General features: G+C 39.3%; 4 protein-coding genes across 7 annotated transcripts in view; 2 read left to right on the top strand and 2 right to left on the bottom strand.

The window, feature by feature from the left end:
- Nucleotides 1-4,723, bottom strand: part of LOC144534882 (SH2 domain-containing adapter protein F-like) — a 10,025-nt gene extending 5,302 nt beyond the window's left edge. The window contains exons 1-6 of one of the 3 annotated variants that reach the window (XM_078276976.1): nucleotides 4,513-4,723; nucleotides 3,350-3,623; nucleotides 3,066-3,167; nucleotides 2,727-2,889; nucleotides 2,357-2,614; nucleotides 2,072-2,246 (exon numbers count right to left, since the gene is read on the bottom strand). In XM_078276976.1, coding sequence (XP_078133102.1) covers nucleotides 2,072-2,246; nucleotides 2,357-2,614; nucleotides 2,727-2,889; nucleotides 3,066-3,167; nucleotides 3,350-3,595 — 944 coding nt within the window. In that variant the 5' untranslated portion in view covers nucleotides 3,596-3,623; nucleotides 4,513-4,723. Of the gene's footprint in view, nucleotides 1-2,071; nucleotides 2,247-2,356; nucleotides 2,615-2,726; nucleotides 2,890-3,065; nucleotides 3,168-3,349; nucleotides 3,624-4,025; nucleotides 4,397-4,512 lie in introns of those variants that run through there. The other 2 variants (XM_078276975.1, XM_078276978.1) reach the window with 2 other exon arrangements.
- Nucleotides 4,724-5,674: 951 nt separating this feature from the next.
- On the bottom strand, nucleotides 5,675-10,814 carry yju2 (YJU2 splicing factor homolog). Of its 2 annotated transcripts, none has more exons than XM_078276979.1 (8): nucleotides 10,674-10,814; nucleotides 9,469-9,569; nucleotides 8,565-8,709; nucleotides 8,281-8,415; nucleotides 8,017-8,198; nucleotides 7,631-7,784; nucleotides 6,398-6,596; nucleotides 5,675-6,171 (listed from the first exon to the last, which is right to left on the bottom strand). In XM_078276979.1, the coding sequence occupies exons 1-8, from the start codon at nucleotides 10,695-10,697 to the stop codon at nucleotides 6,050-6,052; spliced, it is 1,062 nt and encodes a 353-aa protein (XP_078133105.1). In that variant the 5' UTR covers nucleotides 10,698-10,814; the 3' UTR covers nucleotides 5,675-6,049. The 2 variants fall into 2 exon arrangements, with proteins under 2 accessions (XP_078133105.1, XP_078133106.1); XM_078276980.1 differs by having other exon boundaries at nucleotides 6,398-6,569.
- Nucleotides 10,815-13,061: 2,247 nt separating this feature from the next.
- On the top strand, nucleotides 13,062-13,981 carry LOC144535496 (cocaine- and amphetamine-regulated transcript protein-like). The gene is made up of 3 exons (XM_078278009.1): nucleotides 13,062-13,196; nucleotides 13,466-13,546; nucleotides 13,874-13,981. The coding sequence occupies exons 1-3, from the start codon at nucleotides 13,062-13,064 to the stop codon at nucleotides 13,979-13,981; spliced, it is 324 nt and encodes a 107-aa protein (XP_078134135.1).
- Nucleotides 13,982-14,771: 790 nt separating this feature from the next.
- map1sb (microtubule-associated protein 1Sb) overlaps nucleotides 14,772-15,000 on the top strand; it is a 16,021-nt gene continuing 15,792 nt past the window's right edge. Inside the window, exon 1 of the mRNA XM_078277575.1 lies at nucleotides 14,772-14,940. Within this exon, the coding sequence (XP_078133701.1) occupies nucleotides 14,778-14,940 (163 nt within the window). The 5' untranslated portion in view covers nucleotides 14,772-14,777. The remainder of the gene's footprint in view (nucleotides 14,941-15,000) is intronic.

The following is a 15,000-nucleotide window of genomic DNA, read 5'->3' as shown; positions in this document are numbered from 1 at the left end:
ATAGATGATGTACATTCCCTCTGTAATGCAACTGTTTTGTCTGAAACAGATGTGCTTGCAAAAGTCAGCTTCCACAAACAGCTCAACAACTAACAATGTATGTTAACAGTAAATGAAGATGATATAGTAGCCTAAATGTTAGCTGCTTTTACTTTACCCATCAGATTTTTAAGCAAAACCACAAAGGTTCATTGTAAGACAGGGGACATTTATTTGGAAATACAAGATTAAAGCTATAGTGAGTAGTTTGTGTTGCCCCCATGAGGAATTCTAAGTAATGACAACAAAACTGTCGGTGCTTTCACATGATACAAGCCGAGTGTTTCCCACACATAGACTAATGTGTGGCGGTGTGCCGCACTATCAGCACCGGCCGCTGCACATTGCGTTTCTTTATTTATTTATTTTTTTAAATGCTATTTAAAAAAACCTTCTTCTGCATTTCCTTTCCCTGCTCTTCTCCGTCTCTCTGTCACCTGTGTCTCGCTCACATACACACACAGCTTCTCCCACTGTGTTGTGTTTTCAGCCCCCAACGTAGCCTTTCAGGCACGGAGGCTTAAAACACCATCGAGCCCACCGTGCACATAGCGTCTGTCTCCGTAAAGGAGAGAAGATGGCTGGCGAAATTCACAAGTTCACGAAAGGATGGTATCTATCTTGTGAACACCTCTACACAATCACTGACCCAACTCTTAGCAAACAAGCGATTGCGCCTACTTTAGGAAGTTAACTAGTCGCAAGTTTGCGGTAAAATGCAGTTGGGTTGCCGAGGTCAAAACACTATATAGCAGCTGTGAACCAAATAAGCGTATTATAAATAATGTTATGTCATTTTTTTACTCTTACACTGAATGTCTGCTGCTTCAATCCAGATGAGTATTGAAAAGTTTTTTCCGCGACTGAAAAAGACATGTGTTGAGGATGAGGACCAGCCTGAACCGGAGGTATCAATCTGAAACAGAGCTGAACAGTCCGACCAGTGTAATTAGTTATGTTATTAATTTGTTTTCAATATTTTCAGGCTTCAACCAGTGAAAGACAGGGTCAGGGAGAGAGATAGATTTGTTAGGCATTGAAGTAGGAGAGGAGGACAGCATCCAACAGCGTGTCATCCTTAGTTTTTGATACTTGATTGTTATGAAAATAAGTACCCCCCCCCCAACGCCACAAATTGCTTTCTAATCTGTGGGAAACACTGAAACCTTCTGTGATCGCGCACCTGATCCACGCAGTTGCTAGTAGCCAAGGAGGACACGGAGGATTAAAAAAACATCATGGACTCCTCAGAAGAGGTCATTATCTTCACGTGAGTTTCTGCGCGGGAAAGTCGCTGGACGACACTAGTTTCGGAACATAGCCATACTGAGAAATACAGATTGTGTTTTGTGGAGCTGATTAGCTTAATTAGCTTTGTAGCAACTCATTTGACAATGGCTTGAATGTAACGGACGTTCATTAATATCAAAAAGTTACGCACTAAAGCTTTAAGGACTACTTTCATACCTGTTTGTGCAATCCCAAAAAAAAATGAAGAAATCAATAGACTGTAAAGTAATTTCCTCTGTACGCTTAACTGTCAAGATATAAAGCAACCATTAAAATCCAAATTGTTCTTACCACATATTCCTATAAAAAAACATGGGAAGGAAATCAAGATCATGCATATTCATTTAAATATTACTACATTATTGTAGTACGATTTATTGTACATTATATTGTAGTATTGTTTGAATTAAAATACATATAGTATAATACTAATGTTCCAATATAGCAAAATGTTCTCCCAGTTTAAAAAATGGCAACCAATATCTGTTAGCCTTGGATGTTAATGCTCTAATGAAAAGGTATGGAATAATTTCTGAATGTTTACCCAGGGGACAAAATACACAAATCTTTAATATTTTTGTGATGTATTCTACTTATAAGCAACATAATATGAATGAATCAAGTCAGTCAGCAACGTGAAATTGAAAGTTGTGCAGGATGACGATTACGGCTAACCGAATATAATAAGAAAAAACATTTGAAACACTGGCACCATCTTTTAACATTGCAGAAGCCCACTTACACTTGTCTCTCCAGTGGAATAAATGGATCCACTCTCTCTCCAAGGAGAGGAAGAGTGTCACCAGCCAGACGGAGTGTAGTTGAGTCAGCTATGGTAGACGTAGTGCCAGTCTTGGTGAGCCTGGTCTGCTCCGTCTGGGCCCGCGAGCGCTCCCTTTCTGCCCCTTCAAACTGAACTATGGCCAGACAGAAAGATACAGTAGGTTAGTTTAAAAAAAAAAAAAAACATTTAAGACAGATTTTAAATGTTAAATTTTTAAATGTTCAGCTTAGCTTGCCAGTTTACCTGCTAGAGCTTTAGAGATGTTGTCCTTCTTCCACTCCCAGGGCTGGTCGTATTCATCAGCCGGCCTCTCATCATCCTGAGGCAGCCTGCTCTCCCTGCTGTCTATTTGGGCAAGTCCCCCCTCAACCCTCTGAATTAGTTGTTGTGCTGCTGGAGCAGCTTGGTGGTGGTGGCGAATCCTTTCCTCGTATGGGTTATCGTATAATTGGCTGCCATCTCCACTCCCAGACCTGTTAGTCAGTACGCTGTGCTGCAGCTCTGCACAGTAAACAGAGCAGGCAAACAGTGTGACTGTGTTGATCAACATTTGCAGAGAACTGAAAATATGAAGCCAGAAAACTTAAATGTGGGAGAGAAAAAGATCACAAACCTGAGATAATCCGCTGGGCCTCAAATGGCTCCATGTAGCTGCAGCAGTCTGTAGGTGCAGATTTGGGCTCCCAGTTTGGTCTACCTATTGGGTTTGGACGGACATCAAATGGATCAGAGTAGTCTGTGTCAGCGTCCGACGCAGCTGGGGCAGAGGGAACCACCTTGGTAGGGACAGAGAGAAACAAAGAACATCTCACAGATGAGTAACCTGGAAATATAGCTTTGTGTGTATCTATGTGTGTGTGTCAGAGAAGTAAGCGAATGAGATAAAGACAAAGCAATGGATGGAGGGAATAGGGGAGAAAATAAAGCAGAACACAAATAAAACAGTCCTTACAGGTTCCTCCTGGACAGTCACAGGACTCAGGGGGACTTTACAGCAGCCAAACTCCTGAGAGTCCACTTTAATAAGTCTGTGCTTTGGAGACAACACTTTCACCTGGAACACAACACATGTAAACACAACTTGAAATGTTCAAGAATCACCTTACTCAATGTCAAAGGGAGATCTAAGAGAAAATATTATTTAACAAGACACAGCACCTACATACAATAAAAAAAATAAAATAAAAATAAAAAATCTAAATCACATAGATGACTGTAAAAACATGTATGTCATACCTCCACACCATTAGGCAGCACTGAACCAAATTCAGGGAAAGAGGGAAGGCTCACTGTGGCACTACAGGGGCTGAAACCACCATTCTGATGCTCCTTATCAGAGTGTTGATACGGGTCCTCGAAATCTAGTTCCTTCTGAGCTCTGTAGGCCCTCAAAATCTCACTCTCACTGTAATCTGGCCTCGGGGGCTGTGGAGGGTCACGCCTGGTGCCAAGGTTTAGGTAGTCCTTTAGCCACTTTGCCATGGATCTGGGAATAATAATAAACAATAATCTATCTAACACATATTTCCCATTCGGGGATCAATACAATTGTATACAAGCCAAACATCAGCTTAACAAATGTATATTTTTTTGTGACACCTGAGTTTTTTTTTTTACATTAACTAGCTATAATGACAAATTACCACAAGGCGTCAGGTCTTGCATCAGGGCCATACAAGACATACCAGTACCTAACTGCTAATTGAGGTATATTGCCCCCTATAAAGTTGCTACCGTTAGCTTGGTATGTACAACTGAGAAAAATTAACGCAATAGCCAAATGGCAAAATGTAACCTTGAGTTGGGCCTATAATGGAGGAAACCATGAGGGTTTTGTTTACTTTAGCATAGCTACTTGAACTTGGCTGCAGTTCTTAAGTTAGTTAGCTAGCAAAATCCCCAAAGAACTGACCATGCTCTGAGGAATAAAAGTTGTTGGCATCGTTCAACAGGTCCAGCGAAAATAACACGTCCAGCATCGCAGGGTTAACATTGATGAAGTGAAGCATAGAGAGTGGGCTTTGATAACAAAGGTCAACGCTATCCAGCTTGCTAAATCAGCAAATCACAGCAACCATTGACAATAGCTAACGTTAGTTAGCATTGGGGTTAAATTAGGGGGTTTAAATCAATCCATTATTAATAACAGTAGATTAAGGACAGAATGTCCGTAAAAACTATCAACACCAAGCTAACTAGTAGGTAGACAAATACTGCTGTTGTGTTTTGTATTATAAAAAAGTAACGTTAAAGGGTTAAAGTAATGTGAGTCTTAGAATTGTTGGTCACCGCTCTGTAAATATGCCAAAGCTAAGTTAGCTGGATAGCAGCTAACGTCGAAGCGTCTCAACCGTTAGCTAGCTAACTAACTGCAGACGTTACTTTCTTTTTACGCTCACCCTCTTTCTTTGCATTGACGGCTTGCCGTTCCCGTTGAGTCTTTCTGTTTTACATCCGGCGTTATGTTTTTAACGTTATTAGGTCTAAAAATAAAACATCGTTATCCGTGAAATCCGTCCTGCTTCTGAGCCAAGCAGGTCAGTCAGCTAATGCTAGCTGGACCAGACGAGACCGTGAGCAGACCTGTGCAGACACAACACTCAGACTGGCACGGCGGACTGGTTAAAGGGGAATAGTATAGTGAGAGATTTTTAGTTGGTCGACATTAAAGCAAATACAATCATTTATCTCACATATGCAGTTCCAGTAATACTTGTGTAGTATCAAAAATCAAGTATGAATATGTTTTTTTTTTTCACCAGCTGTCTTTTTGTGGTCAAAGCTAGGATATATTTCCAATATCAAATGCCACGTTTTAACTCATCTTAAGATATTTTAAGCAGCAATATTTAGGATATGGATATTGTATTTAAACTTAACCAGGAGTGTGTTAAGGAAAAAGGTGATGTGGATATGACAGCAAAGAGATCATCATTTCTATTTTAATGTCAATGACAGAAAAGCACTAAGTTGTAAGAGAGCCACTGACAACAGGAAAAGACAAGATAGGGTTAATAAATGTTAATGTAAAATAATGAATGCAAAATGTGAACATCAGCTACTTGCCAACAAAGCGAACTCAATGTGCTGATGAGGACTGTGCAATATGATCGATGCTCGAGAAAAAGCAAGTTAGTGGACACTGAATTGAGATGATGTTGTCACCTGCTGTTTCCAACTTTAAAGAACAAAAAAGCTATATTAAGTTAACCCAAATCTTAGATATCTTGATATCAATATTTCTGTATATAAATACAAGTATATCTCCCAGCGCTAATACAAATCAGACATCACATGAAATGCATCTCTGCCCTATAAATTATGAAATCACATTGAACTGTACAAACAAATACATACATACCACTATGAACTTAGTGAAATATCATTGCAGGTTAGTAGTTAAGACTTGCTTTTCTGATCTACATAAATTCCTGTCTTTACAGGCAGACAGACATTGGGCAGCACTGAAATATAAAAACTAAATGTTCTGATCCCACATTTTCATTTAAGATATTAAATGAGAGATGTTGCAAGATGTCAAAGCATGTCAGGGAAAAAGAGTTCAAGATAAACAGATTTTAATAATCACTAAAATATACACCTGCTATTTTCACAGGGCAAATGTGACTCACAAAAATTAAAACATTACCAATTTTTTCTTGGTTAATTTCTCAAAAACAACAGGTCCATGAACTGGTGGATCAGCTAAGGAAGGTTATTTGTGTTTCACTGGGTTTGGACAGCAGACAATACAATTCCTGCTAATGACTGCCCACCAACACATTAACTTATCACCATAGAAAGGTTTTCATAGGATACACCCACAAACTGGTTTACACATTACAAAAAAGTCCATATCATTATATTCCTTTGTGCATCATTTATACAATTGTGGGTCAGTCACTCAAATCCCAAACCATCCCAAGCATCTTCTTCTCATTCGCTGTCATTGCTGTCGCTGTCTGAATATGCCCCCAGCAGGCTGAGAGATGATGACCCATTTTGTGTGGTAACAGGCCTCGAGGCATTCTTGGAGTCAGCCGTGGATGCCTTTGAATCTGTAAAACAAGATGCACAATGATTGTGCCTTCCAAATCATGTGCAAACTTTTGGATCGAGGATGTGAACAAGCAGCAAAATAAAATACACGTGTGCTCATGGGAACAAGAGGGACAAAGAAAAGACAGTTTGTGAGGAAATAAATCAAAGAAATGTCTTCATATTTCAGATGAGTCAGGGTACACAAGGTTTTCATAAAAGCTGTATGAGATACTGATGTGTTACCGGTTTGTGAAGTGGGAGCAGCAGCTGCTGCCACTGGACTGGGTTTGATGAAAGCCGCTGCTGGTTTCTTTCGCACAACCAGGGACCCCAGGGCCCCTTTACTGCCCAACGTCCCCACACTCCTCTCCCAGCTCTCCACCTTGGCCTTCTTCACTCCTCCAGCTGAGGTTCCCTGTGGAATCACAGCATGAGACAATTCCTGCTCATGGAATGGCTTTTTTAAAAGTTCTTATGTTGAGTTTTTTTTTTGCACTTATATATCTTTGTGACAGTGAACAATGCATGCGTATAGGCCTGCACGATTAATCGTTATAAAATCGCAATCTCGATTCACCCGTTTGCGATTTAATTTTTAAGTGACTTCAATTTTTGTTTTTAAATTGTTTTTTGGGGCATTTTCGGCCTTTATTTTCATAGGACAGCTGAAGACATGAACGGCAAGCAGTTAAAGAGTGTGCTAAGAAATTCTGTTTTTGATACTGTACTTAAATTGGCAATTGACAAACTTCTCTAGAGACTGAAGCTGTAGCATGTTGATTGACATGTTTTAATTATGTAAAGACATGTTCAGATAGAGCCTGTATCAGGGCCATATTTAGTTCAATGTGTTATATGTCACTATTTTTGGTAGCCTACTGTACTTAAGTGGCCAGTATGTACTTTATTTTCTTTATTCATTGAAGCCTCTATGTTTACAGGCTTGTGGTGATGCGCAATGTGCTATAGGTGCCAAAAAAGAAATCTATGTTTGGTACTGCCAGTTAGTTTTGTTTTGTCATGGTTCATGTGTGCAATAAACATTACACTTCGTGAGGAAAAAAATCGTGGCAGAGAATCGTGATATCAATTCTAAGCTAATAAATTGTGATTCATATTTTTCCCCGAATCGTGCAGGCCTACATGCATGCAATCCAGCATTAATGTTCACTCTCATAAAGCCATATCAGAGTGGTATTAAGCAACAGTTTCTACTGCTGCTCGTTCATAGCAAAATGCTTTTTTGGGCATTGTTTGAATATGGATGTGGATCATTTTTAAATATTGCAGGAACAAGAAAGAGCAGCAAGCGAGCGAGCACAATGTGCTGTTAGATGATTCATTGCAGACACAGGACTGACATCTTGAGTATTATAACTTTAAATAGGGTGAAACAAACCTTGAAAAATATTCAAATATTTGCAAACGTCATTGCACTGTATAGGGGACACAGTTGAATGTGAGTGGCCTACTAACCTGTGCCTCTGGGGTTTTGACAGTGGTGAGGATGTCTGTTGGTTTGTCTGTGCTGGGTTTCCTTGACTGCGAGCTGCTGCTGCTCTCCTCTTCCTTCTCTGAATCGGAGTCGGAGTCTCTGAGTCTCTTCACAAGGGCACGATCCAACATCTCTCTGTCACACAATTCACATATTCAGTTTTGTTTGTTGATATTGCTCAGAGTTCCCACTGATAATAAGAGCAAAACTCATTCACACACACATAGGCAGCGATCAAAGCACATATGCATCTGTAACATTTGTTATGTAGTCTTGAGATGGCCGTCAAGTGTATTAAAAAAAAGAAAAAGAAAAAAAAAGACCATTCTTTAACAACACAATGTCTATTTAAACCTTCCCCACTCACTTTGTCTCACGCTCATCCTCTTCTTTCTCCCTTTCCTTCTCTCTCTGCTCCATCTCTCTGTACCGGCCGATCATTCCCTCAAAGTCCACCAGAGCCTGCCTCTGGTTCAGCTCCTTCAGCTCCTGAAGGTTCTCCAGAACCTCCATCTCCATCTTGGAATCCTTTGTGCGGTTCTCCAACACCTGGTGGAGGATTGGGAAATCATCAACTCTCCTTCCTATCGGCAATTACACTAATAACAGTAAATTACACTTAAACACTGACCTTCATGGGGTTGTTAAGTTCCTCTTCTTCCCTCTCCAGTTGGACTCTCTTCTCCGCCTCCTCAACCAGTTTCTCTGCCTGGAAGTTGCGCGTTGCACCATGCTCCATTGCGTAGTCTGTGTTCTCTGGGTCAGTCTATAGTCACAACAGGGGATAAGAAAGTGTGTAAAAAATATTTATTTCAGGAAATAGCAGATAGCTCTATATTTACCTTGATTTTAGTATTTGTTTTGTCTCATTTCAATAAATATCACAATGATAATCAGTGCATTTAATACTCTCACCTTAAACGTAATCTCAGCAAGACATCGAGTACATTTGATGTAGAAACGGAAGATCGGTAGTCCCATGTAGAGCTCATTCTGAACAGTCTCTTTGCGTGCATTGAACTTCTTCCCCTTGTAGATGTACTCGCCACATGTTTTACACCTGCAAACAACCAGAGAGGCAATGCTGATGGCACCACAGTCACAGTGACAGGACCCATTTACAGAGGCCAGAAATTCCTTGTTGCTAATAGTTTAGCACTGTTCCTTGTAAATACAACCAAAATCTAAGATTAAACAAGCCAGCCAACATACCGGCTCTCATTAACAGCCAGTGACATTATCCATTTTTTCAAGAGAGCTCAACAGGAACTAGTTTCGCTTTCCAAGGCCTTAATATAAAGCCTTGCGTCCATGTTAGTATGGGATGGAAGTACAGCCAAACCAAAAGATCGTCAACACTAGCATAAAAATTAGCAGTTGCAACCCCCTGTCACTGTACTGCATTCTTAAAATTATATTCAGAATTACAGCCAGATCGATATATATCAGCATGGCCAATATTATTGACCAATGTTATCTTATTACCAATATATAAATACATGTCGTCTATGTTTGTGGTAATTTGGAAGTAGTGTTCCCATTATAGTTTGTGCACTGGTATGTGAACAAGTTTATAATTCTGTTCACAATTCTTTTAGTACCACAATTTAATAATGTGTGTTTATTTCAGAAAAAACAACATCTGCCAATATATTATCAATTTTTATAAAACTCACAAATACTTTATAAATACTAAGCTACTGGCACTTCATCCTCATGCCCTGAGATTCTAAATGTAAAGGTGGGACAACTGCACTTTGCTGTTTATGTGAGCTGTGGGACAATAAAACAGTGTGGAACATTGATGAAACAGACCTACCTCATATTGAATGGAGCCATCAATCTGACCACATACTGACGATCTTTTGGGAGTTTAAGTTTTGGGATTTTGGATGGATCAAAATCTGGGGGGTAGTATTTCTGTGGAAGACAAAACACAAGTGAGTAACTGAAAAGCCAGTGTCGTGCTAAGGTAGTGACCCTCTGATAGGAAGGGTTCCTCTTACCGCAGGAGCGCGCATGCATTGAGTTAAAGTTCATCTGGACCTACATTGCTACTCTTCTTTTCACTCCGATTTAAAAATTTAGTAATTGAAAAATAGCAACATGTGGACTGTTTAACTTATGTTTTTAGTATTGTTGTTTTATCAAATAGGTTTCACATAGTAACACATGGCTTATTTATCAGAAATAAATGCTTTTATTCTTCGGTACATGTATTTAACTTCTTATTATTCATTTCAGTGAGGAGAAGTGAGAATGTAGAATTGTAACGGTTTAGATATTCGTACCAGATCATGCCAAATACCCTTAGTGAATATTTTTTCTTTCATAACAAAAGTTGTAGTGGGATTCACATTCACACACTGTAATGCAATGTAACATTCATTCAGACTGCACGTTCGGCCTGCAACAAAATGTATGTCCCCTCTCTATAATTCACAGTCTCAGCCCTACCATCAAGTATTTTATAAGAACTTTTTAAACCAGTAGTGGAGTGCAACCAAGTACACTACATTTACGGTGCCTACACATTTGTAGGATACTAGTTTGGTATTAGTAATTTTACCTAAGGACCTGAATACTTCCTCCAGCACAGTGTGAAACAATGTTTTTGAGTGTAATACATTTACTCAAGTTCTGTACTTAACTACAATTTTGAGGTAATTGTACTTGATTATTTCCATTTTACTTACTTGTTACTTTATACTTTTACTCCACTAGGTTACATCTCAGAGGGAAATATTGTACTTTTTACTACACTACATTTATTGAACTATGCCCCCAATGTGCCAAAGTCCTAGAAACGCCCCTGATGTTAACAGTTACTTTAGATGTCGCAAATGAACAGCTGAAACAAAACTAGAAACCCACCGTTCACTACGGAATTGTTATCATCGTTAATAACACCACAGTTAGCTTCAAAGCTAACGGTAGCCGGTTTGGTTTTCTTACTCAGTCGATAAGGCTAACTGTTTTGAACGTTGCTAAAAAAAAAAAGAGGCACACTGTTCATATACTTACATTCAGTACTTTTCTCTCAGACATTGTTGCTTTTGCTGGAAACCCAACGTGGAGAATAAAACGCTGGAATAGTTAGATTGAGAGCTATTTTCACAACACTGCTAGCTGCTCGTTGGCTGCTGTATATTCTAACTAAACCGATTGGCTGCACTGTTCATTTCCGGTTGTTTCATTATTAGTTTCATCAAAGTGCGCTGCTGCCCCCTGCGGCAAGGGTGCCGGTTTTTTTCTTCTTCTTCCTGAAAGCAAAAAATACTACACAATATACAAGAGGACAAGGATATAATCAGATACAGACAATTACAGGGAAGTTAAAAAAAAAAATTAACCTTTTTTAAACAAGTGTATTATTAAAAGTATTGGCTTGTACATGTGAATTACATTTACATTTTATCAGGTTTAAGTTAATATTGATTTACAATTTTCTCCTCTCTGATAGATTTTCTGGAGGAGGGTTGACCATAGCACCACACTGTGGCCTAATATTGATCAATGGTACAAATTCCTCTAAGAGCTGCTGTGCAAAGCAATGGAATAATAAAAATAAACTATTTTGTATATATACAAGTGAAAAGAATCACATTGGAACTTGTATGTTTTTCTGTTTATTGATTTGGATTCCCAGCTGTCACCAGCACAACAGCTTCTCTTTCTGAAAGAAATAAAATGAATAAGGCAATTTCAAGGTATTATATTATTCAACAAAAGAGACAGTAATGTGACATGCATACACATGTAAATACATATGTTACAACAAAACATTTTAGTCTTCTTTATTCATATATGTCATAACTCTATTTGCTGTATTTTGATTGATCTTGTCAATTACTGATCATTTTAATTTTAAAAAATCTTCAAAAAACTTGAAACCTATTACAAAAATCTTCAAATTTGGATAAAGGTTCCCACATTCAGTTACAACAGAACATACTGTATCTGCGTATTCTGACACTTCATTAAAAACACATCATATTTATAGAGTAAAATATTAAAATTGAATACGTCATGTTTAAGTGCTACACCTACACTTTAAGTGTAAACAATTATAGATGCCTTGTGGCTCATTTTAAACACCTTTATTTGTAATATAATGTGTTTGCAAGTCACACACCCACACATTTGAGAGTATTCATATATCTGTAAGTGTATGAACATGTTGAAATAAGATGAGATGAGATAAATATTGGGTCAAACACTCCAAAACCAGACCTTTAAAATATATTTTTCTATTGAATGTATTCAACCTGGATGAGTCATAGGATTTATATATTGACCACAGCCCTCATTTCTGCCTTAGCCTTGTCTTTTTCAGGAGACAAAAGAGGAGATTGTGATCTACGTGGTGGAGGAATGGCCTCTCAGGGGTAATGTGAATTGTCAGTGACATGGGGTCTCTGACAGGATTGGTGTGCAAACATAAGCCAGCCAGCCACACACACAGACACACATTGCTTAGGGGTTGGTTAAGGTTGTTACTACGAAAGGAAATTGGATCCTGATTACAGATTGGTGTCAATGTGGGTTAACCTGAGGTCTGATTTCGGCTTTATTGAACAGAGGGGGCAAGCGAAGATAGGCAGAATAGATTAGCAGCAAAACATGGAGTTTTCTTTAATCAAAATTACCCTCCACACAAGGTGGTTAAGAGTATGCTATTAGTTGATGATGAAAACCAAACTGTGCTGCATTCTTTTTCATTTGGATTTGACAGTTCCGGATTCAGATTCACAGTTTTGTGTAGTGTAGTGGACTGATAGCTGGAGAGGTGCCAGTTCACTTCCAGGGCAACGTGCTCTTGAGCAAGGCACCGAACCCCAAACTGCTGTCTGTCGACAGCTGCAGCCCCCTCATATATGTATAGATACTAAGTATGTGTGTGTATTCCAGGCCTCTGTGTAATGTGTATTCTACCAACAGAGTGAAAACATTGTAGTTTCCCTTGTGGGATTAATAAAGTATGAATTATAAATTATTATGATTATTATTATTAACTGAAAAGACTTACGTTGCTTACAATAGGCCAGCCAGATTAAGGTTTAAAACTAAAATTTGGATTGGATTGCAAGCTTGTGATAAAGGTGTGATTGCAACTCAGCCACGAGATTACATGATCAAATATGTTTTTTGAAATGTAAATCCACCTTTAACCATCCTTGATTTCATCCTGTCAGGTCCCTTCCTCCAAAGACACAAAGGTGCTGAGCAGAGTCACCCGTGTCAAAATGTCCCATGAATATTTCAGAGGGCTGATGCTTCTTCTGATGTCAAAAGCAGCCATAAAGCGCCTATAAAGAGCGGGTGCCTGAACAGGACACCTCCAAACCCTCTGCAGACTTCGCACTTTTCTCGCCCACTGAAGAGGACTCCTCCTGTTTGTGTGTCAGCACCATGGTCAGCGCTCGGGCTCTTCTCCTCGCAGCCACCTGCTGCTGCGCCTACCTGTGGCTCGCTCGTGCAGAAGACTCCTCACTGGAGACGCGCTCATTGGATTTCCCTTTGAAAACGCAACAGGAGAAAGACCTGGTGAGAGCTTTATTCAGGGTGTTAAATGTGTCAGCCGGATGACTGAAGCTGTTGGTGCTTTGAACGACTGTCGATATAGTATTTAAACTGTTCTGGAAAGTGACTCTCATACGAGATGATTAATAGCACACGCATTAAAGATAAAGTTGAGCTTTTAAACTTCAAGTATGGGCTAACGAGTTTCCACCAAAATGGACACGTCATGTCAACTTGTAATATCATAATCTCTTTCATGAATATTTCCCTTTTTGGCATTGTATTCTTTGCAGATTGACGCGTTGCAAGAAGTTTTGGAGAAGCTGAGGAGCAAAGAGATGCCCTTAGAGAAAAAGCTTGGCTGGCTGCCTTCGGTATGTGTTATAAATTATAAAAAGAAATATGTGAAAATTTAAGAATATTTGGAGATGTGATTTCTGGAGGGGTTTTGTCTTGTTTATACATTTTTATATTAAACTTCAAGTGGGCTAATTTTCCCAAAATGGACACGTCATGTAAAGTTTTTATTATAAAATAAATTTTACAATAGGCGTTTGCACATGGAAATCAAAGCATAAGTGCACATTTATCACTTTTCCTGACTATTACTTTGAAAATGATGTTCTTTGATCAAGAAAATAAGTGTAGCCCACGACCTCTATCCGCTATTAATGAATGTATGTTGTTTTCTATCGTTCCAGTGTGACGCCGGGGAGCCGTGCGCGGTGCGTAAAGGCGCGCGTATCGGCACGCTGTGCAGCTGTCCCCGGGGGACTTCCTGTAACTTTTATGTTCTTAAATGTTTATAAAGGAAAAAAATAACAATGATACAAGAAAACACAGGAGAGAGTTCAGGAGTTTGGAGTGACAACATCTGCTGTCATTCTCTTGGGACAAAAATAAATGTAATATGTGATGAATAATAAAGGACGCTTTTCTTTTATAAACGTGGACTGGAAAATGTTAGAATATAGGTTTTGAATATATTTGAAGGTCTGTGTGTGATCTGTACTTTTTGTTTTCCGTCAGGGAAGTTATTTGGGAGGAATTGTGGCATCTTGTGAAAGATCTTGAATGCAGGGGTTTGTCATAAATCCTTTTACCTATTTTTGTTCTGTTGTTGTTGCTGTTATGGGGGGGGGGGGTAGTACAGCTATCCTAGTATCGGTTTCTAAACACATTTGTAAGATAAGGTCAATAAATCAACTAAATCATACAGTATAGTGTCTGTGTGTCTGTTGCACTATTATATAAAAAGGTGAGGGGGGGGGGGGGTGCAGGGTGTGCAGTATTACATACATAAATCATTTATAAATGCACCACCTCACTTTCTAGTCTATTAGCAGCTGAATATTTGACATTATTCCGTAAACATCACTTGATGGAAAATTGCCTTTGATTGAAATGACTGCACTATAACACTTAGTGGACAGCAATAAAGAAAAATATACTGATTCCTTTTGCCTCTATAGTCATCAATAATGCAACATCTTCCACATTCACTAATGCGCGTCTGCATTCCAGCACAGCAGCTGTCATCGCTCTGTAATAAAAGGCGCTGTCAGGCTTTTTCAATGACATCACACCCAAGTGCAAGTTTCCAACATGGCGTCCAGCCGGCTGCCGGAGAGGGAGGTCCAGGAGAAGCCGAGGGGCGCTGCGACCGCAAACCCTGACTTCTGCCTCCACAAATACTCCCTGCTCATCATTATAGGACGGACCGCTCACCCCAGACATACGGGACACATCAGCAGGGAGATTGAACGAGGTAGGGCCTATATGTCAACGCCTCTTGAAGCTGCTGTATGTCGTTTTGCTTTTCTATACA

The sequence above is a fragment of the Sander vitreus genome, chromosome 20 (assembly GCF_031162955.1).
Source record: "Sander vitreus isolate 19-12246 chromosome 20, sanVit1, whole genome shotgun sequence".
Lineage (NCBI taxonomy): Eukaryota > Metazoa > Chordata > Actinopteri > Perciformes > Percidae > Sander > Sander vitreus.
The sequence above is the reverse complement of the archived record's forward strand: the minus strand, read 5'-3'. Positions and strand labels throughout refer to the sequence as shown.